A 22,800-nucleotide genomic window follows, 5' to 3' on the forward strand; every position below is an offset into this window, starting at 1 on the left:
AGATGTAATAGAATAGCTCAGAAAAGCTGAGAAACATATCAGAGTCATTATACAGAGACAATTTCTTTCTTGGAATTTGACAAGTGTTTTCAAATTACTTCCTATTTATTTCTCCTCAAAATGAATTAATGGGATTCAAAACAAGCCCACAGTGACATCAGGACATCTTGTGGTGGGAAGCCATTAACTCTCCAATCACAATTAGCATCAGTGATGCTACAGAGGCAGATTAGAAAAAAAAAATCGACCCATTAAGCCAATTTCTCTTCTAGCTAGCTCCTTTTCAGAACTTTGATTGTAATGCGTTGATAAGGCAGTATGCTGATTAGTTCTTGCTGAACCCGAAGTTCTGAACTGAAGGAAACATCAACAAATATCCAGTGAGGGCCCCCCAAGGCAGAGGAGGTACCAGAAAGGCTGAGGAGCATTTCAAGGGACTACCCCTCATGCACTAAGGTGTACGTCATTGGGTGAGTTTCCCAGTGAATGTAGTTTACCATCCCAAACAGGTTATAAACTCCTCCAAGGGGCTAGATCCATTGGTCACCTCTCTATCCTGCATGGTCATGGTCTTCAGTATACATTTGTTAAGTGACCCATTAAAGCAGAACACTTAAAAATGAAGTAGATGTTGCAGAACAGTTAGTTACACTAAACAATGCAGATACCCCAAAGGAAGAGGGAAGGGGCAGCTTTTCTGGAAGGCAAGGGATGTCTCAGTACAGGAGCAATTTCTTTGGTCCAAGCAAGGGCAGCTGTGAGGGTAGAGATGTGACTCCCAAGTAAGAAAAGCCAAAGTACTGAAAGTTCTCCAAAAGCACATTTGGTCCTGACCAGACTCTCAGCCCTCTCAGTAGCACAGAAGCCACCCGTCTTAATCAGCTCAGGCTGTCATAACAAAATACTGCAGACTGGGTGTGATTTTTCTCCTACGTCTGGAGGCTGGAAGTCCAAGGTCAAGGTGCCAGCTGACTTGGTTCCCCAGTAAGAGCCTTCTTCCTGGCTTGCAGATGCCTGTTTTCTCACTGAGCTCACATGGTAGGGATAGAAAGCACTCTAATATCACTCCCTTTTCTTATAGGAGCACTAATCCCATCACTAGAGCCCCACCCACATGACCTCATCTACACCTAGACACCTTCCAAAGGCCACCTTCCAAACACATCACATTAGGGGGGTTAGGACTTCAATATATGAAATTTTGAGGGAAGCAAACATTCAGCCCGTTATACTATTCCACTTATTGTCTTGTCACAGGTGACCACGTCAAGAGAAACATCACCAAAAGAAGATGAGATTTGCTTTATCATCAACTTGGCTGGCACATACCAATTTCTTAAGGTCAGAAATGTCTTGATTGAAATACATTATTTGTTTGTTTTAAGGAATTTTATTGAAATTTTTACAAGTATTTTACATTTTTATAAGTAAGAAAAACCCACTGCTCTTGCATACTTTCTTATTATAAAACTAGTACAATGGCCTCATTTTATTTCTAGTGGCAATGTTCACTTTAAATTCAAATTTTAAATTCTTTGGAGAGATAGCTCATATAATTCTTGAAAGAAAGAAAAGCCAATAGGATAATGACAAATTGACAAATTAGCCATTTGAATCAAATGAAAACTAGTTTTGATTTCCTTCCTTTCGGAGGCACTCTTGGTGTTCCTGTTCTGATATGATTCAGGACTTCTGGCTTACATTCCAAATTGAACTGGTTCATTTTGTGATTATTTGGCAAAACCGTAGCAGAATGACTATCTGGGTTGAGTTCAAGGTGCAACAGTTTTCAATTTTTCTAGTTTGGAGTTCACGACTCAGTGCTTTAGTTCTGATCACTGCTATACAAACACAGGGCTTCATGCAGACTCATTGGTATATAAACCTTAAACCAATTAAGGTATCATTTGGTTTTGGGGTGGGGGATCAAGAAGAACTCAGTGAGTTTGCTGTCTGTTCCTCACTGTGTGCACTGCCAGCCTGGGCACCTCAGCGGAGAGCACCTACAGACAGACCCACATCCCCTCCCTGTGCAGGTGGAGGGATTGCCTAAGCCATCCTTCGCCCTGTTGTAGATGTGACTTTGAGAAGATGAAACACTGACATGGAGGGGTCACCTGACTCCCTCACACCAGCTGGTCACTTAAGCACTTGGCAGCAACCAACTCATTCCTAAGTGTTTAAAGTCACTCCAGGAAGGCAGGAGTCCTCATCATGGCATTCCCCTAACAACTAGGATACATGGGACCTCCACTAGGCTGAACTGTGGGGGAACCAGGGATGTCCTGCTCTTTTCCCCAACCAGGGGCCACCCACTTCCTGCCCCTGGCCCATCTGCTCTCTTCCTGTGGCCCCAACACCTGATAAGAACCTGCCCCTGGTCCTTCTTTGGTGATACAGTGTGAATCAGTCATTTGGGTTGGGATGTTTTCGAACACTTTCCCCATGCCCCTCTGAAAAGCCTGCGGGATAAATGAACACGGTCCTATAAATGTGGTTAAATGAGTTCTTTTTCAGAGGGACATTTACATTTTAACAGGTGTGGAAAACTTATTATTTCTAGAGAAATTTGGGGAATCAACCAACCAGGAAGTGGAGGACCTCAGGAGGCACTAGACTTTCCCAGGGCTCCTGAAATGAAGTCATCTACTGGTGTCTTCCTAAGCTTTCCAGCCAACAAGGCCAGCCCACGGCTTCAAAACCACCTCAACCACTGTTTGCAAAGGCAGGAACACGGATGCCCCTTCACACCTTGTTGCATCTCCCATTCTCACTCTGCTCCTACTTCTGTGCCGCCTTCTCTGCACAACCCTACCCAGTGTCTACCTAGTCAATTCCATCACACCCTCACCACCACCTTCAATGTGGTGCTCTATTCTGTCCTCAACTCCAGATCAAATCAATCCCTTTGATAAAAACATCCATTTCCTTAAATTCTCTTCCCATACACAAATAGTTAATTGATTGCTCTAATAAGTAAAGGGAAATGTGAAAGCCAGCTAGACTGATGATGGCATGTGACGGCCTCCGAGTAATAGTATGCAGGTGTTTAGGGTCTTTTTCTGCCCTTCGAAGAGGCAAGAATCCAAAAGATGATTTACTTTTGTGTATTTCCACATCCTGATTTAAGTGTAGCACCATCCCTAGATCTTAACTTCATTTCTTTAACAGGCGTTATACTAGTAGAATTTTCCAAATTACTAAGAATTATAACTGCAATCCTTCTGACTGATGCCTTTCTTTGCAATTTATGATTCAGTTGATGTCATACATCCTTTCACTGCAGAAAATGTTATTTTATTTTATTTTATTTTTGGAAATGTTACATACAAGAAAAGGAGTGACAGCTAGTAATTGATTATATTGCTATTCGGAGTAAAGGCAGCCATTCCAATGTTGTACATCTAATTAGCCACAGCTCTTCAAGAACTGGTGCAAATGTCATGGGGTTTACAATGTTAGCATTTCATCTTCACAAAAAGGCTCTTTGATGAAGTAAAAACAGAACAAACAATGGTCACAGCAGACAGCTTGTAGATTAGACAAAGATCACTGTGTTTTAAAACATGAACAGTGCTGTTAATTAATGAGAAAACAACTAGAACATGAGCTGTTAGGCATTATTGAATTTGTGCAAAAAAATCAATCTATACCTAAAACCACTTGGAGTAACTCAAAAACAAAATAACTGCAAGAATTTAAATCTCAAATACTACAGCAGTCATATGTCAAGAAATAATATCACAGGTCTCGGGTGTGACATGAAGATTCCTCCTTAGTATCTAGAAAGGAGGATTAATGCTAGGCTAGTATTCTCAATAGATATTCTAAATAGAATCTAAAACTAGCTCTACCCCTGCCTCTCTGGTTTCTTAATTTCTATATGCATTTCCTAAGTGTTTAAGAAGAACAGGGAAGATATTCTATGTTTTACCAAAATTCTCTGAGGGCAATTAAGGAAGCACTACAGGTCCTTCAGGACAGGTGATTAAAATAAACATCACTTCCCATTCCATGGAGAGCTGTCAAAGCCAAGCTTCTAGGATCTTCAAAAAAGGGGTACAGACCACTGCTAATAACACCAGCTTTACATTACAACTTCCTCCATGTAGGTCAAGTACTCTATTATTCACTCATCTCTTTAGCAACCATTTCAGTAAATAAAGAGCATTTTATTTCCATTAAAACCAAGCAAGAGAAAATGCAATGATTTATCCTAGTGAAGGCGGCAGAAGCTGGATCTTGGCTTTCCCCACCCAGGTCAGAAGAACTTCATCCCAAATCTAAGTCATTTCCAATGAGCATAACAGATGTTTGTATTTTTAACTCATTTGAAAATAAAATCAAGAGACCCCATCCCAAGGGTCACTTAGAGAGCACCATGAAACCAGGACACAGTGAGATCCAGCATCTGGACTTGAAGAGGAACAGATTGCCTCTTCAGTGCCATCCCCAATTGGCTGGATGATGGGCAAAGACTTGTTTTTAATTAAAATTTTTGTGAGGTAGTTTTAGACTCATGTACAGTTAGTTGTAAGAGATACTATGAACATGAAAATGAATATATGTATGTATATGCATGACTGGGACATTGTGCTGTGCACCAGAAATTGACACATTGTAACTGACTATACTTCAATTAAAAAAAAAAAGAAAAGAAAGAAATACTATGGCTGTATCCTATGTACACATTACCCAGTTTCCCCAAACGATAACATGTTGTAAAACTAGTGTAATATCACAACTAGGGTAATAATATTGATACTATTCATGAATCTTATACAGATTTCCCCAGTATTGTATGGAGTACTTATAGGTGGATGTATGCATCTGTATATGGGTATTTAGTTCTATGCAATCTTAACATATGTGGAGGTTCCTGTATCTCTCATGACAGTCCAGACACCAAACAATTTCACCCCCACTCCCCTCAATCCCCACACCCACATCCTCCTTCCCACCCACACACCTCTCCTCTCACCATCCCCATCTTCTAGCAACCATTGATCTGTTCTGCATTTCTAAAATTTTCTGAATTCAAAAACATTATGTAGCTGGGATAAGATGGTATGTAAACTCTGGGGGATTCCCTTATTTCTCTCAGTATAATTCCCCAGTGATGCATCCAAGTTGTTGTGTGTTACCAGTAGTTCGTTCATTTTTATTGTTGAGTTGTATCCCACGGGATGGATGTAACCTAGCTTGTTTCACCATTCACATGATGAGGACATCTGGGCTGTTTTTGGCTTGGGGTCATTTTGAATAAATCCACTACTAACATTCGTGTACAGGTTTTTGTATAAACATCAGTTTTCGTTTCCCTGTTATGAATGCCCAAGAGTACAATTGCTGAGTCATATAGTAACTATATGTTTGGTTTTGTAAGAAACCATCAAACTGTTTTCCAGAGGGACTGCCATTTTATGTTCCCACCAGTGATGCATGAGAGAAAGCAGTTTCTCCACATTGTCCCCAGCATCTTGTGTTGGCACCATTTTTCATTTGAGCTGTTCTGATAGATGCCTATTGTGATCACATTGTGGTTTTAATTTGCACTTCCCATATGGCTAAAGTTGTTGAGTATTTTTCCATATTTGCCATCCATTGTTCTAATCAGTGAAATGTGTGTTCACGTCTTTTGCTCATTTCCTAGTTGAGTTGCTTTTTACTATTGAGTTTTCAGAGTTTTTATATATTCTAGAGACCCATCCTTTGTCAGATGTGTGGTTTGCAAATATTTCCTCTTGGTCTATAGTTTGGCTTTTTATCCTCTCTACTTTTGATGAAGAGCAATTTAACAATTTTTCTTTTCATTACTTTGGTGTCAAGTTTAAGAAATTGTTGCTTAGCCCAAATACCCCAATTTTTCTCCTATGATATTTGCTAAAAATTTTACAGTTTTTACATTTAAGCCCATGACCCATTTTTAACTGATTGTGTAACGTGTGGGATATAGGGCTTCATTTTAGTGCTGATGGTGGTCCAATTGTCCAAGCGTTGTTTATTAAAAAGGTGATTTCTTCCTCCTTTGAATTGCCTTTGTACTTTTATCAAAAAATTAATTGAGCATATTTAAGTGTATTTCCAAGTTCTCTATTATGTTCCATTGTTCTCTGTGTGTCTGTTCCTCTGCCAACACCACAGTTTTGATTACTAGAGCTATACAGGAGGCTTTAATATCAGGTAAAATGGTTTCTCCTACTTAATTATATTTTTCAGGATTTTTTAAACTACTGTAGGACCTGTGACTTTCTACATAAATTTTAGAGTAAGTTTCTTTATGTCTACAAAAACAACTTGGTGAGATTTTGATAGGAATTTCATTAAAACTATGAATCAATTTAGGAAGAGTTGATATCTTTTAATATCTTCTAATTCCTGAACATCATATTTCCATTTGTTTAAATCTTCTCTGATTTCTCTTATCAACACTTTGTATATTTTCAGCACACATAGCCTGTACAGGTTTTGTTAAGTGCATAGCTAAACATTTTATTTTCTTTGGAATGATTGTAAGTAATATTGTGCTTTCAATTTTGGTTTTCACATCCTGATTGTTAGTATGCAGAACTGTGATTGACTTTTTTGGCTAAGTTCTTTTTTTAAAAACACGTTTATTGCGGTATGGTTCCTGTACGGTAAACTACACGTATTTCAGATGTACAATTTGATAAATTTTGATAAATGTATACACCCATGAAACCACCACCACAATCAAGATAGGTGACAAGAAATGCGATTGATTTCTGTATGGTAATCTTGGGTCTTACAACCTTACTGAAGTCTTTTGTCAGTTCTAAGAGTTTTTTTGGCAAATTCTTCGCAGAATTCTCCATAGACAATCATATCTACAAATATAGACTGTTTATATCTGCCTTGCCAGTTTGTGTGCTGTTTATTTCTTTTACTTGCCTTACTGAAGTGACTACACTGTTCAACTATGTTGAATAAAAGTGGTGAAACTAGCATTTTCCTTGGCCTTGATTTTTAGAGGAAAGCATCTGACTTTCACCTTTAAGTATGATGTTAGCTGTAGGGGTTTCATAGATGCTATTTATCAAATTGAGATAATCCACCTCTATTTCTAACTTGCTGAGAATTTTTATCATGAAAGGGAAAACTGGATATCCAAGTGCAGAAGAATGAAATTGGATGCTTATCTCACACCACATGCAAAAAATCAACTCAAAACGTATATGTATGGCCGAAACAGTATGCTGTTCACCAGAAACTGACACAGCATTGTAAATTGACTATACTTTAATTTAAAAAAATCAACTCAAAATGGGTGAAAGACTTAAACACAAGACCTGAAACTATAAAACTATTAGAAGAAAACATAGAGAAAGAGCTTCTTGGCATTGGTCTGGGCAATGTGGTTTTTGTTTTGTTTTGTTTTGTTTTTGATATGACTCCAAGATAACAGACAACAAAGACAAAAAGAGCTGAGAATGCATCTAACTAAAAATCCTCTGTACAGCCAAGGAAGCAATCAACAGAGTGAAGTCTGGGATAGAAGAATATATTTGCACACCAAACATCTGACAGGAAGTTAATATCCAAATATATAAAGAACCTCCCTAACTCAAAAGCAAAAATTAAAAGAAATAATCAAATTAAAAACTGGGTAAAGGACCTCAATAGATATTTCTCAAAAGATGACATACAAATGACCAACAGGTATATGAAAAGGTCTCAACATCACTAATCATCAGGGAAATGCACAATGAGATATCACCTATGGAGATAATGCAAGTGTCCATCCATGGATAAGTGAATAAATAACATGTGACTGATATGTGTGTATATACATACACACACAATGGAATATTACTCAGCCTTAAAAAAAATCCTGCCATTTGCAATAACATGTTTGAACTTGGAGGACATTATGCTAAGTGAAATATGAAATAAGTCAGACACAGAAAGACAAATACTGCATGATCTCACTATCTAAAAAGTAAAGCTCATAGAAGCTGAGAGTAGGATGGTTATTGCCAGGGACTGGATGGGTTGCGGGGGAAAGAGAGATATTGGTGAATAGTACAATGTTTCAGTTATGCAAGAGAAGTCCTACAGGCATAATACACAGCATGGTGACTATAGTTAACAGTGGTGTTATATACGGGAAATTTGCTAAGAGATTAAATCTTAGGTGTTCATACCACCAAAGAAATGTTAACTATGTGAGGTGATGGATATGTTAATTAACTTGATTGAGGCCACCATTATACAATGTATGTGTGTATTTATTTGTCAGTTATAGTTCAACAAAGCTGGGAAATGAAAAAAGAGAGAGAAAAAGTGACCTCACAATTCCATTTCCCACTAGTTGTGTCTGTCGGATTTGAGATGCCTTCTCTTCTCTGGCTCAGTAGCACCTTGTTCCTTTTGATGGAAATAAGGTGGAAATTTCAGGGAATAAGAGACAGAATCTAGTCAAGGTGGTTTTCATACTTTTGTCCCAATCACAGAGGCTTATATCTTGGGCATCCCCAGCGGCCTGCATCCCTGGGACTGAGAAACATTCCACACCCATTGGCTGAGGTCCCTCATTCACCACTGCTCACACAGTGACTGGAGATTTTTGAAGTTATTGTTCACATCATCTAAAACCAAGACCTGATAAAGAATAGTAATCAATGTTCTAGTATGGAGAGGAGAATGCTGACCCTAGTTTTACTTCCCCAAGGCAGAAATCCTTATCCCATATTGAAATCCAATTACAACGTCCTCTTGCTTTGTTTGGAAATGAAGGATTCTTCCTAACATCATTGAAAAAAATCCGCAAATAATGTTCCTGAACAAGGGTACCTGAGTAAAGAATTTGCAAAGTATCCTGCCTCAGGATACAACACAGAATTGGTGCGATGAGAACCTACCTTACTGGAATAATGGCTGTACCTCTACTGGTCTCAACTGCCCCCGTGAAAGAAAAATTGTTGTATGGTATGGTAGTGACTAGTTGCTCAGGCCACAAGTGGGATTTTCTTAGCTTCCTTCGTAATACAACCTCTCACCAGTGAATTGCCAAGCTTCCTGGCACAAGTAGGAGGCAGAGGAGAGATGAAAAAGTGGACCTGCCATTAAACTGGGATTGGACCTCCGTGTGCTTTCTATGTGGGAAAGATGTGCTGGATTAAAAAGAAGCCTGGCCTTTCCCCAGGGTTCACATCCAACTCTTCCTAAGGTGGCATTGTAACCACCTTGATGAATTAGTAAACCAGACTACCTAGAGATATACTCAAAATTAAAAGCCAAAACAAATCCAAACCTCATCTCATCAATGAGTGTATGTTGACCATGATTTTGGTTATCTGTGCATAGTCATCTTGGGAGATTTAGCCCACAGGTCACTGGAACTAAGTGATGATGTTATTGGAGATTTATTTCCCATCATGAGAAATACCTGTGGACTACTTAGTGCAAAATAACAGAAGGCTAGAATGATATAGCTCTACTAAGCATTTCAAAAGTACAACACATCATCACGTACTCTAACAGAAGAAACAAGCATTTGCCTGAAACTTGCAACAAAAATGCCGTTTTTCTAAATTTCACGATGATTTTTATTTGGGGGTGTGGGGTAGGAGAATGGAGGGTGGATTAGGACCTTTACTGTCTATGCTGTATATTTCTGTGATATTGGGACGTTTTAATGAAGACCATGTAGCACCTTTACAATTAAGCAATTATAACAAGAATCACTTGATAAATATTGTTTCACATTATAAATGCTGCATCAACCCTTGTTAAAAACAAGAGAGGGAAATATTTTTGTAAGGAAAGCAGATTTTGATAAACTCGGTGCCTGTTCTCTTTAAAGGACCACAAGTTGCCTGTGACAAGCTAGCTTGGGAGATGCTTTCTTCTAGTAAATTCCATCTGCTTTCTCCTTCTGTGACCCACTTTCTAATGAGCTACTTTAGTTGGCCTGTCCCAGGGTTCACTCACAGCTCTTCCTAAATAATCTCAAAGTCATTTTGCTGGAGCAAGTGGTATTTTCTAGGCAGCTCTCACCAAAGAGCAGCATAGTAATTAACAGGCTTCAGGTCTGGAGGCATCAAGGTCACATTTCTGGCAAAGGATTTATGTGCCACATGAGATAGTGATGTTGAAATTTGCTCTCTTAGAAGATTTTGTCCTCATAGCAGAAGAACTCAGCACACTCATAAATATTTATTTCTCGTTCTCTGAGAACTCTTAAGGGCTTCGGGATCTCCTTGCAGCAAAATGAAGGTCTGTTTTTTGTAAAACTGTAAAGCTGGGTTTTCAGGGTTTTCAGGGTGTGCCCTTTCATCTCACGTATTTCATTTGGAACTAAAGTCAGTTACACGCTACAGTCAACCCTCCTCATCTAGGGATCCCACATCCGCAGATTCAACCAACCATGGATGGAAAATATTTGGAAAAAAATTTCCAGAAAGTTCCAACAAGCAAAACTTGAATCACATGAGGGCAACTACTTACATTACATTGTATTAACAGCTATTGACACAGAATTACATTGTATTAGGTATTATAGTTAAACTAGAGGAGATAAATTATATGGAAGGATGTTCATAGCTTATATGCAAATACTCTGCCATTTTATATAAGGGACCTGAGGATCCATGGATTGTGATATTTCCTGGGGTCCTGGAACCAATCCCCTGAGGATACTGAAGGATGACTGTCTATTCCAGAAAAGGTGGATCTGTAATTCAGCCTGCACATTTAGTATGAAAACTGACTCCTAAGTTTGCACAGTGTTAGTGACTAGAAAAGGGATATCATTCCACACCAGGAAATACAGAGTGGGGTTCTGATGTCCTCCAGGGTTAGTGCTACTTGCAGAAGGGGAGATGTTAACTTTAGACTGTAACATCTAGGTGTTTTAAATGAAGTGTCCGAATGTCCAGAAATATACATAGAGCTTCCTGCTGTGCTCTTCTCATGATGCCTCTTTCTGATGTGTCTCATTTGATACTTTAGGAGTTCGTGATGATTGTTGCCTTTGGTTTGGAGTTCATCATTTGAATCTGATCTGCTGGCTGCTGCTGTGGGTACAGAGGATGGCAAGGAAGACTGAGGTTTGCTCCCAAACCCTTCTGTGTGATGGGTGAGTATCAAAGTCCAAATTCGGATTTATGACACACATCTTCTTTTCCTTCTGTCTCCTGTGTTGCCACATTTAATGAATAACCAAAGCTAACATCCAGGCACTCTTGTGTTTGCCAGGCACTCTTGTGGATTTTTTTTAAACATTTTTTATTGAGTTATAGTCATTTTACAATGTTCTGTCAATTTCCAGTGTAGAACACAATTTTTCAGTTATAGATGAACATACATATATTCATTGTCACTTTTTTTTTTTTTTTTTTTTTTGCTGTGAGGGCACGCTTATGTTTTGAAAGTGCTGACTCATTTACTCTTCATCACAACACTGAGAGGTAGGTATTTTTATTATTCCTGTTTTATAGATGAAGAAACTGGAGCAGAGAGGAGGGAAGTAAGTTGCTAAAAGTCACTCAGGCAGTAAATGGTGGAGCTGGGATTGGAGCCAGATCGTCTCAATCTAGAACACCCACTTGTATCAAATTAAATTGCACTGAAATAAGTGGTTCTTAAGTGTTGCCCTGAATTTGGGAAGCACTGATTTCAGTAAATATAAAACCCCTTCCTGCTGTATAGTGTAAGCAATATTCTTTTATGGTCTTGGTCAGCTGAATGTGTAGCCATGTATTAGTCTTGGTAAATCATGTTGACTAGCATGCTATAAGAATAATTACAAGTTGGAAGGGTACAGCTCAGTGTTGGAGCACACGCATAGCATGCATGAGATCCTGGGTTCAATCCCCAATACCTCCATTAAAGAGAAAAAAAAAAAGAAAGAAAAAACTCTTTAAAAACAGATAAAAATATATCATAAAATTGAAAACCCTAGTCAATTACACCTCAGTTTTTTAAATTAATTTAATTTTCTTAAGTAAGTTGCCTACATCATGGCCCTTTGTCCCTAAATATTTCAGTGTGGATTTCCTAGAATAAGGATATTATTTTATACAATCGTCCATAAACTGGACACTAATACGATACCTGATCTCAACCTCTGCTGGTATTCTGGTTTTGCCAGTTGACCCCATAATGTCCTTGACAGCACTTCTTCACCTCTAGTGCAGGGTCCGGTCTGGGGTTACCTGCTGCATTTAGTCCTCATTGCTCTTCAGTCTCCTCTCATCCCGAACAGTTCTTCAGCCTTTCCTTCTTTTTTAAGACATCAACATTTTTGAAGAATTTGGCCTATTATTAAAAAATAGAGTGTTAGTCCTTTGGGGGAAAAAAAGAAAGAAAACCCTGCTGTCACTGTTGTTGGCGGTGTTGTTATTTACTGGCTACATTTGGGTTTCTTGCTCTTTTTTCTTTCCCCCTTTTTTGGCAGAAATTCAAATCCAAAGGCCAAAAGTCCTTGGCCAGGCTCCCTTGTTTCAGCTATTCCCAGTCTGAGAAAGTGGGGGTTTTATTTACAAGCTAGTTCAGACTAGCTGCTTCATCAACAGCAAGTTTTCCATTTGGTTTCAGAATTCAGGAATTGTTTTCTTTTTAATTTTTCATTATTATTCGGGGGGGGCAGTAGGTAATTAAGTTTATTTATTTATTCATTTATTTAATGGCAGTCCTGGGGATTGAAGCCAGGACCTCATGCGTGCTAGCACACTCTACCACGGAACTATACCCTCCCTGCCCCAGGAATTTTTGAGTAATCTTTTGTTTCCTCCTTTGCTCCTTTAATTCCTTAAGGAGGAAGTGGAACTATCCCATCCCCAGGCACTGCTAAGAAGAAAGACTCTTTTGTTCCAGCCTTTACTGCAGGGCTGTGTGAGTGGAGCAGTGTCCTGGGTGTGGGGAGGCAGGTGGGCACCTCACACTTTCGCTGGCACTCAGGTGATTTCATACGGTGCACATTTCAAAAGAGTCACCATCCATTCAACCAAACATCATGGAAATGTGGCTGTGAGTGAGGTACTGGAATTACAACAATGAATCTGGTAAAACTGTAAGTTAAATCAATCTTAAAATACCTTGTCTGGCCTTCACCAAGCAACCTATTTTGTTCTGTCCAGCTGTCTTTCTTCTGCTAGACCAGGGCTCTACTTCTTTTTGGAAGCCCTTATACTAAGATATCGAGGAAAGTGGGTAGAAACCCCCAGCCTCCCTGTGGGTCCATCCAGCCCCAAGGCATATCCAGGGAGATTTTCTCTGGAGATTTTTTCCCTCTTTTTGAGTTCTCTGCTCAAGCAACACCATGAAGCACCGTAACCTGATGTGAAATTACTGCCCAACAGGTACTTCCTGTCCAATAAGGGGCTGGAACAGAACAATGCACAAGGCAGATGGTTTGGCCAAGATTCACTCAGCTTCTCCAAACTACAGCCAGTTCACAGATGACGGCAGGAATGTTCCATCCCAGACTTTGGTTTTATTCCAATACCAGAGGTGATGCCAAGGTGTTTCTGGCTTCTGAGCTAAACAGCAGGTTCTTTCCCAGATGCCTGCTGCTTTTCAACAGCTGTTTTCAGCTGTGGGTGCATCAGCCCATCTCAGTCCTTTCGTCTTTCTCTTCCTGTCTCAGAATCTCATGGGTCTTGGTAGAACACTCATTCTAAAGTCAACGTTATGTCTGTAACTCAGCCACCTTTGGACCTTTCCATGGTGACCTTACAAATTTAGTGTGGTATCGTTTAGCTGTTGTTGGAGTTTACTTAACTCTCCAAGCCTTTTCTTCACTTTGATACATTACCTCTAGTAAATCAACTGCTTTGAAAGAAAATTTCATGGAACAGCATATAATGAATCTTTATTAGAACAGAAACAAGATTTGTGCTTACATTTAGGGTAACTGTGTTTTTCACTCCCTTATTTAATGGACATGTTATGGTCTGATTCATGGTCCAACTAAGTTGATGTCCTAGAGAAACATGTTCAAATATGGCTTTTCAGCATTAGATTAGTAACCTTCACAGAGGAACCAAATGTCACAAGGAACCAAGTGTCACCTGTCTGAAGGTAGCAGACTGTCACTGATGACTTTTGAAGACCTTTCTAGGCCTGCTTAAGAGGTCTGTAGAAGTGAGTGGTGTCACAGGTCAAGTGAACAAGTACAGTGTAAAGTGAACCCTGCAGTTTCCTTGTTCAACCTGCGCAAAATGGCAAGGAAAGTCTCTCTCTCATCTGTCCATGACAACTATTCTGAATTTGGAAATGTGGCTATCTTCAGATTCCATGTATCTGTAAGATTTGATTACTCTGAACATGCCAGGTACACACCCAAACATTTTTAGGTTTGAACCTTCAAGAAACTGTCGATGGAAATAAAATGCACATCCTAAAAGTTGAGAGTTATGTTTTATTCAGAGGACTTCCTGAGGACTTGAGCCCGGACACAGCCTCTCAGATCACTCCAAGACTGTTCCAAAGTGGCAAAGTAGAAGCCAGGATATATAGGAGTTTTTGCAAAGACCAGGCAGTAGGAACATCAAGACTGTCGATTGAAGAAAACCAGATATCTCAAGCGAAGGAATTTAGTACTGTTCTATGTATGGAAAAGTTCAAAGGTCTGGGCTCATTGAAATCATTCCGTTGACATACACCGTAGCTGTCTAGGGCCAGCATCCTGTTCTTCCACATCCTGAGCTCCCTCAGGGGGGCACAATTGGGAGTAGCTGCAGAGGCCAGGCTGCCTGCTTATCTGCACCCTGAGTTCCCTCTGCTCACTGTGGTGGTGGTGGTGGTGGCTGATGACTTGATGGCTGCAGCATTCTGATATTGCTGGAAATATTTTTGTTTTGTTTTGTTTTGTTTTGTTTTGAATTTTTATTCAAGTGTCGTTGGTTTACAATGTTGGTATCAGATGTATAGCAAAGTGATTCAGTTTTACATACACATATATATATTTTTTCTTTTCAGACTCTTTTCCTATGTTATTACAAGAAATTGAATATAATTCTTTGTGCTGTATAGTAGGTCCTTATGGTTTATCTATTTTGTATGTAGTAACATGTGTCTGTTGGTCCCCAGCACCTAATTTCTCCCTCCCCACCCTTTCCCTTTGGTAACCATAGTTTGTTTTCTATGTCCATGAGTCTGTTTTTGGTTTGTAATAGAATTTATACTTTTTAAATTAGATTCCACATATAAGTGATCTCATATAATTTGTTTTCCTGTGTCTAACTTACTTTACTTAATGTGATGTTCTCTAGGTCCATCCATGTTGCTGCTGTGAATGAAAAATCCTGCAAACCGTATCAGTAAACAAAGAATCCTGAAGCCATCAAGTCATCAGCGGCTGCCACCATCCTCTAGTGAACACAAGCCTGCAGCCCAGCCTCTGCAGCCACTCACAATGGTGCCCTCTGAGGGGACTCAGAATAAGAAAGGACAGGACACTGGCCCTAGACAGCTAGGTGCTTGTCAAAAGAATGAATTCAATGAGCCCAAATGTTTGCTCCCTCCCATACATAGAAAAGCGCTAAATTCTTTAACTTGAAATATCTGGTCTTCAGTTAACAAGTAATCTTTTAATGTTCTAACTATCTGGTCTTTGTTGTAAAACTCCTATATATCCTAGCTCCTCCCCTGCCTCTTTGGAGCAGTCCCTCAGAGCCATCTGAGGGGCTGTCATCCCAGGCTGAGTCCTCAGAATTATCTACCAAATAAAACATAATTCTCAATTTTTAGGTTGTGCATTTATTTCAGTTGACACTGCAAATGGCATGATTTCATTCTTTGTTTTACCACTGAGTAGTATTCCATTGCATATACATACCATATCTTCTTTATCCAGTCATCTGTTGGTGGACATTTAGGTTGTTTTCATGTCTTCCCTATTGTAAACAGTGCTGCTGTGAACATTAGGGTGCATGTGTCTTTTTGAATTAGAGTTGTCTCCAGATATCTGCCCAGTAGTGGGATTGTTGGATCATATGGTAAGTTTATTTTTAGTTTTTTAAGGCACTTAATTCTTTCTTGATCAGTTTGGCTTTACAGACCTTAGAATAATGTCTGGATCTTATGTGCTGTCCTGATAGCATTACCTTTTGTCCCTTCCCTGTCTTCCCTCTTCTAGAACACTATGTGCAACAGCTCTAATAGCCATTTGTGGGGTTGTTGCTGTTATTGCCTGGCATCCATTCCCCTCCAGTGGAAGAATACTTTTGGTTTGGGATACTAAATATTTCCTAGTAACAGTCAAGTGTTTGACTAGTGTCCACTCCACTCCAAATTATGGCCTTGAATCCTAAGTGACTGGCCAGTCAACAAATTTTATTCTTCTGGCCAGTTCAGAGGTTGGAAATAACCCAGTCACAGTTAATGAGACATGAAGAGATGTTTACTGAGATTTCTGAAGCATAGATGTTTTCTCTCTTCCCATGACTGATATAGTGTGAGGCTGCAAGGTTTGGAACTCCATGGAAACTTGCTGTCACCAGAGGAGAGCCCTGGGCTGCTACTGGGTCTCTTTGGACAGTTCAGGGATGAAATGGGTACGACTGATGGTTGAGCAAAGGTGCAGAGAGCTGAGTGTTTGTAACCTCCTTGGAATTGCTCCATTAAGCCTCTCCTGGGTTCAAAATTTCCTTTGAATCTTCATTAATATGAGACAATAATTTCCTTTTACAGTTTTAAGCTAGTTTGAGTGGGAATTTCTATACTGTGTAACTGAAAAAAATCAATTTAACATGTAAGAATTTCCAAAGACATCAGCAATGTTTTGATTTTTTATATTTTTGGAGAATGATGATTGGGATGGAGTAGAGATTAAGATAGGGGTTAAGAATCAAGTTATGGTCTGTGGAATATTCACCCTCAGAAGGACAATTGTCTTACCACCATTTTGGAGAATGAGTAGCTTTTACCACTTCCAAATGGGAATGGCTGGCAATGTTTTTCATTCACAAAAGGATACAGAAAAGTTTGTGGGAATCTGGCTGTGCTTCTGCGTGGGAAATGCTTTCTGTAAGCCCCTCAGTGTTGTTCTTTCCAACAGGAAACATACAGAAGCTACTACATTGTCAGCTAGTGGACCGCGTGTAGTATTGGACCCTGTAAACCAACTGATAGCATTTGGACACAAGTCGATACAGGTCCCACAGGCTAATTCCCAGAGATTTTAGAACTTCCCCTCCTGAACAGCTACCCTCTCTTCCCCTGCACTCTAGCCAGAATCAGAGCATTGCAAAATATTGTTGATTTAAGAAATCATAAAATCATTATATACTTGTGTTTGAAAAACATAGTTTAAATAACTAACTCAAAGGGAGAAAAGTATCTGTTCAGTTTGTTTTTTCTTTTTTAATTAGGTGCTTTCTTACAACCATATTGATTTACCTTTCCTTGATTTGGGGAGTTTGCTTTGAAAACTTGTAAAAGCTTCTCTTGAATTTCAAAATTCTTCCTTATACCTATGCATTCAATGTCCATCTCTCCCCTGAGATAGTGTTGCAATAACATTTCTATAGCTGTGGACATTAATCACTGCATTTTGATTTGAAGAGTCAAGCATATTTGGGAATGGCTACGGGAGCTTCCCCTTCATTTACCTGGATGGCCCGCTTTCTGGTTTCTCTACAAACACAAGTGGCTCACTCACTTACCTCCATACAGAGAATGTGTGAAATAACCTCAGAGACTGACTTCACACTCACTCCTTTTTCTAGCTTTCATTAATGACCTACCTAAAAACTACAAATAGTACCAAAGCCTGGTACTTAGATCATGATAATGAGCCTGATGTGTCGGGGAACCAATAAATTATTCCTAACAGTGACTTTTTGGATTCCTAAGTGACTCTAAAGACATGTATCACAGCCGTATTTTTCAGTCTTGTGGTGCCTCTCAGGGAGGCAGAAAATACCAACCTGTTATTAATCTTGGATCTGTAGTTGATGCTAAGTGTAAGTTGATTTTTATTGCTATTTTAATAGTTTTCCTTCAGTGTAATATTCCCACAAGACAACAAGAGACAAACCACAGCACAGGTATTTCCCACATGAACTGAGCCTGCATGCCTTTGACACGAGATATTGGTCACTCAGGAAAATGCCAGCAAGTGTACTTTTTAAATGAGAAAAAATAACCAGCTTCTTCCTTGGCTAAAACAAAAATCAAAGTTTTTTATTAAAATCAACCACACAGCCAAGGCCACTCTAATAGATCTGTGAGTTCATCTTATTAAGAGGCAACTTCAGCTGCTAATGTGTTCAAACATTGTATCAGGGGTTCCCAGAACTGCCAGTGGCTTCTAAACTGAAGATTTAAGACCCTCCTTTTCTACTTCCCTGACTTCTCCATCTCTTGTTCTTTCTAAGAGACACACTCCTTTTTTTTTTTTTATTGAAGTACAGTCAGTTTACAATGTGTCAATTTCTGATGCACAGTATAATGTTCCAGTCATACATAAACATACATGTATTCCTTTTAATATTCTTTTTCATTATAGTTTACTACAAGATACTGAGTATAGTTCCCTATGCTATACAGTAGGTCCTTGTTGTTTATCTATTTTATATACAGTAGTGTGTATCTGCAAATCTCAAACTCCCAATTTATTCCTCCCTGTCCCCTTTCCCCCTGGAAACCACAAGTTTGTCCTCTATGTCTGTGAGTTTGTTTCTATTTTGTAAATGAGATCATTTTTGTCTTTTTGTTATTGAAGAGACACACTCTTCAGTTGCACCATTTTCTACACCATCCAATGTCTTCTATGCTTTAGTAGAAATTATGTTCTCTGGGTTATTTCCTGTCAGTCAAATACTCTTCTGCTACTTCTCTTTTAAGTGTTCAAACTCCTTTGGTGCATATAGTTCCTTCCATATGATTAATTGGACCATCTGAGGACAATTAAACCCTGTTGGGCTGATTGATCACAGAAAATTAAAGCCATTTCAATCCCTTTAGTTAATAATAGCAGATTTTTTTTTGAGACTTGCTTGATAAGCACTGCCCTAGCACTCTATAAATGTTGTCTTATTTAATCCCACATGAGAATTACAATAACCTATTCAAAATGAGGAAGTACAATAAGGCTTAAGAAACTTGTCTAAAGTTAGAAAGAGATGAAAGAACCAGGACTTCACTCTAGAAAAATATACCTACCTGCTGAGCTGTTTTTACTCATAGCAATTCTGAAGCCAAATGTGTGTGTTGGGGGAGTTTCTCACACCAACCAATTCTCCAACGTTCCAGATACCAACTGGGCATTCAACAATTCAGTGCTCTTCTGACACTAACAATGGGCATTAGTACAGACCCCACAGATTAAGGGCTTAGTCCCCCCAGGACTCCCCCTTCCCTGACTTCAGATGCCAACCACAAGGAGATGCCAAGACTACACATACTTCTGCCTGGCTGACTAAAATTTGAGGGGTCCTGATGACCTCCCCCACCTCACTGGAAGGACACAGCACTCAAGAAAGTGCTATACATTATAGTATATCATATATATAATATGTTTAAACTATAGTATACTGTACTGTTAGTTTATTATAAAAAGCTAAAATCCAAGAACAGCTAAATGGAAGAGAGCTTCAAGCAAGATATTTGGGGCAAAGGAAAGGCTAACAAGGGCTTCCATGCCTCTCCAGACAGACCACTGTCCCAGCATCTCAGTGTGTTTGGCCGCAGATGCTCTCTAGACCCCATGGTTTAGAGATTTTCATGAAGATTTTATCACACAGGCACAGCTGATTGAATCATTGTCTGTTGGTGAATGAACTTAGTCTCTTGGCTCTTTTCCCTTCCGAGGGGTCCAGGGTGGGGCTGAAAATTCTAACTCTGTAACTGTGCCTTTGTCTTTCGGGTAACCAGCCCTCCTCTAGAAGCCATCCAGGGACCCCCAGCTACTGATCATCTCATTAGCACACAAAAGGCACTTCTCACTCCAGAGATCCCAAGGGTTTTAGGAGCTGTGTGCAAGGAATCTAGGACAATGACCAAGTGTCTAGTTCCCAGAGCACCACACCACCCAACTGTGAGAAAGTTGCTCTTTCTGTTCATTAGGATTTTTACACTCAATTGAATTAACATCATCCATTGACGTCAACTTATGGTATGCCACATTTTTTTACACTAATCATTTGTAATCTGAAATCTGTAAACGAGAAGCCAGACTTCAGAAAACAACAGTAATCACAGTATTAGCCTTGTCTGTCAGCCTTATTATTTTACCTAAATCGGGTTACCTGTTGCTGCTCTGTAACAGCAATGAAGAAGAAATTAAGCTCTAAAGTAGACTTACTTGCCTTGTATATGATACTCTTGAGCAATGTTACCATGAGGTTCCCTGGGTATTTCCTAATTGGATGCATCAACAGTGTAAGTGAGATCACTCCCACAGATGCCTTCAAATAGTTGTTCATGGTCGTAGACCACTGGAGACTTATTTAGGCAATTGTTGACCTGGTGCACAAATTTGAACTTATAATGAAGCTTGGTTAGCTGAGACAGCCTGACTCTATAGTGGATGTCCTTAGAGGGAAATGAATAACTGAAGATTATTTCCCACTCCTTCCATAAACTTCAATGGAGCACTATGATAATGATATATCGTACTAATATTCTGTGCTATCAAATGTTATAGAAGAAAATTCGTTCAGAGCATTTAGTACATGCCAGACATAATCTTAGGTGCAAAGGATGCAAAGATGAATAAAACATGATCCCTGCCTATAAGAGGACAGTCTCCTGTGTCCTGTGCCCTTAGAGATGGGCAAAACTGGAAGGAAGGAAACTCCTTGTGTTGATACAGAGCAAAGGTGATGGAGGTAGAAGTAGTCATGGAAGAAAGGATACAGAATATTATGACTGTATGAGACAGAGGTGAAAGATATCCTGGGTTTTGAGCTCAGCCATCCAACAAACATTTTTACAAAATCCACCATGTTGAAACGTGGCTCTGGATGCTGAGGGCGGTGCTGTTGTTGCACTAAGTGGGCAGGGTCCTCCTTCCTGTAGAGCTGGTCAACTGAAATAAAATGCACAACCTAAAAGTTAAGAGTTATGTTTTATTTGGTGGACTTCCTGAGGACTTAAGCCCAAGACACATCCTCTCAGATCACTGTTCTCAGAGGCTGTTCCAAAGGGGCAAGGTAGAAGCCAGGATATATAGGAGTTTTTGCAACAAAGACCAGGTAGTCAGAACATGAAAATACTGTCAATTAAAGAAGACCAGATATCTCAAGTGAAGGAATTTAGCGCTGTTCTATGTATGGGAAGGTTCAAAGGCCTGGGTTCATTGAAATCATTCCTTTGATATGCACCTAGCTACCTAGGGCCAGTATTATTCTTCCACATCCTCAGTTCCCTCAGGGGGCACCGCTGGGGTTGGCTGGAGAGGCCAGACTCCATCCTAAGTTCCTTCTGCTCACTGTCAGGGGTGGTGGTAGTTCCTGATGACTTGATGGCCACAGCATCCTCCATTTATTGATACGGCTGGCAATCTTTTTTTATTCCTAGACTAATATTTCAGTGGACAGAGAAAAATAATACACAAATACATATTTTTTTAAAAAAACAAGATAGGTGAAAAGGCCAAGATGGCACAGTAGAAGGACACTTGTAGCACATCCTCTCCCACAAATACACCAAGTCTGACATCCATGGACCCACCCAGCCAATCAGAACACCTGCTGAACTTTGACAGAACATCGCCTTCTTCAAAAGACAAAATACGCCATGAATCTGGTAGGAGAAAAGGCAAAGAGAAGGAAGAAAAAGCAAAATAGTGTGGGACTGGTCCCGCAGGGAAGGAGCGGCAAAGGAGAAACAGCACTCAAGGATATTTCAGGAAGGACAAATCAGACATCCTTCTTTGCTAAAGTAAATCTCAGCAAAACGTAACCAGGACATCTAACTTTGAGCAATGATGTGATATCATGTGGTATTTTTCTTTCTCTGCCTACTTACTTCACTTAGTATGACAATCTCCAGGTCCATCCACATTGCTGTAAATGGCATTATTTTACTCATTCTTATGGCTGAATAGTATTCCATTGTATATACATTCCACAAAGAGAAAAAAATAAAATAAAAAAAGAACCAAACTTATCCCTGATTTACACCGGAAAGTCTCCAAGAGTACTTCAGAGGACTTTTCATAACCAGCACAGCTCTCGGCACGTAACAGGCATTCAATATGTATTCCTGACAGGAGTGGTTCAGCTCTGATGCCCCTGGCAGGTTGCAATTCAAGTTCCCTGTGAATGTCACCAGGGCCCTATGGAAGGGAAACCAGAAGTGCACGGGAGAAAGATGCTGGGAAATGTAGTCCAGCCTCGCCAAGAATACAAAACTGGTTCCAGTCTGTAGCCTCAAAGGTTAAGAAAGATCAGCTGAAGCTATTAGTCCTGGGGTTAGTAAATTACAACTCCAAGAAAATGTGGGCTCTTTCAGTAACTTACCAAGCCCAGGCATATCATGGATAAAGTCTGATAGGAAGGTTTTGTAAAGTTATTCCTTTGCTGGAAAAGAAGAGAGCCATTGGAGGAAAGGGATTTGTTTGTTTGTTTCTTCCACCCCAGCTTTCTCCATTTCTCCCAGCCACTGCCTCCTGCCTTTGAAAGCTTTCATGCTGCGCATTCCTGCATTGACCATCTTACCGCCATAAAAACGACATGCCACATGCTGGGGTTGGCAGAGTAGAAAGACGGAAAGAGCCTAGGCCTTGTCGAGATGGCTGAGCAGCTGGACCAGTCCTGGCTTTTCAACTGCAGACTCTGTGAGATAACCAAGTGTGTTTAGAATTCAGCCTCTGTAAACCAAGCA

General features: G+C 39.7%; 1 protein-coding gene across 3 annotated transcripts in view; it reads right to left on the reverse strand.

Annotated features, from left to right (window-relative positions):
* Positions 1-22,800, reverse strand: part of ZNF169 (zinc finger protein 169) — a 122,527-nt gene that overhangs the window by 43,041 nt on the left and 56,686 nt on the right. For 2 of the 3 annotated variants that reach the window (XM_074362952.1, XM_074362951.1), the window contains exon 2: positions 12,079-22,751. In XM_074362952.1, coding sequence (XP_074219053.1) covers positions 12,079-12,125 — 47 coding nt within the window. In that variant the 5' untranslated portion in view covers positions 12,126-22,751. Of the gene's footprint in view, positions 1-3,290; positions 22,752-22,800 lie in introns of those variants that run through there. The other variant, XR_012506695.1, reaches the window with a different exon arrangement.

This window comes from Camelus bactrianus, chromosome 4 (genome assembly GCF_048773025.1).
Source record: "Camelus bactrianus isolate YW-2024 breed Bactrian camel chromosome 4, ASM4877302v1, whole genome shotgun sequence".
In the NCBI taxonomy this organism is placed as follows: domain Eukaryota; kingdom Metazoa; phylum Chordata; class Mammalia; order Artiodactyla; family Camelidae; genus Camelus; species Camelus bactrianus.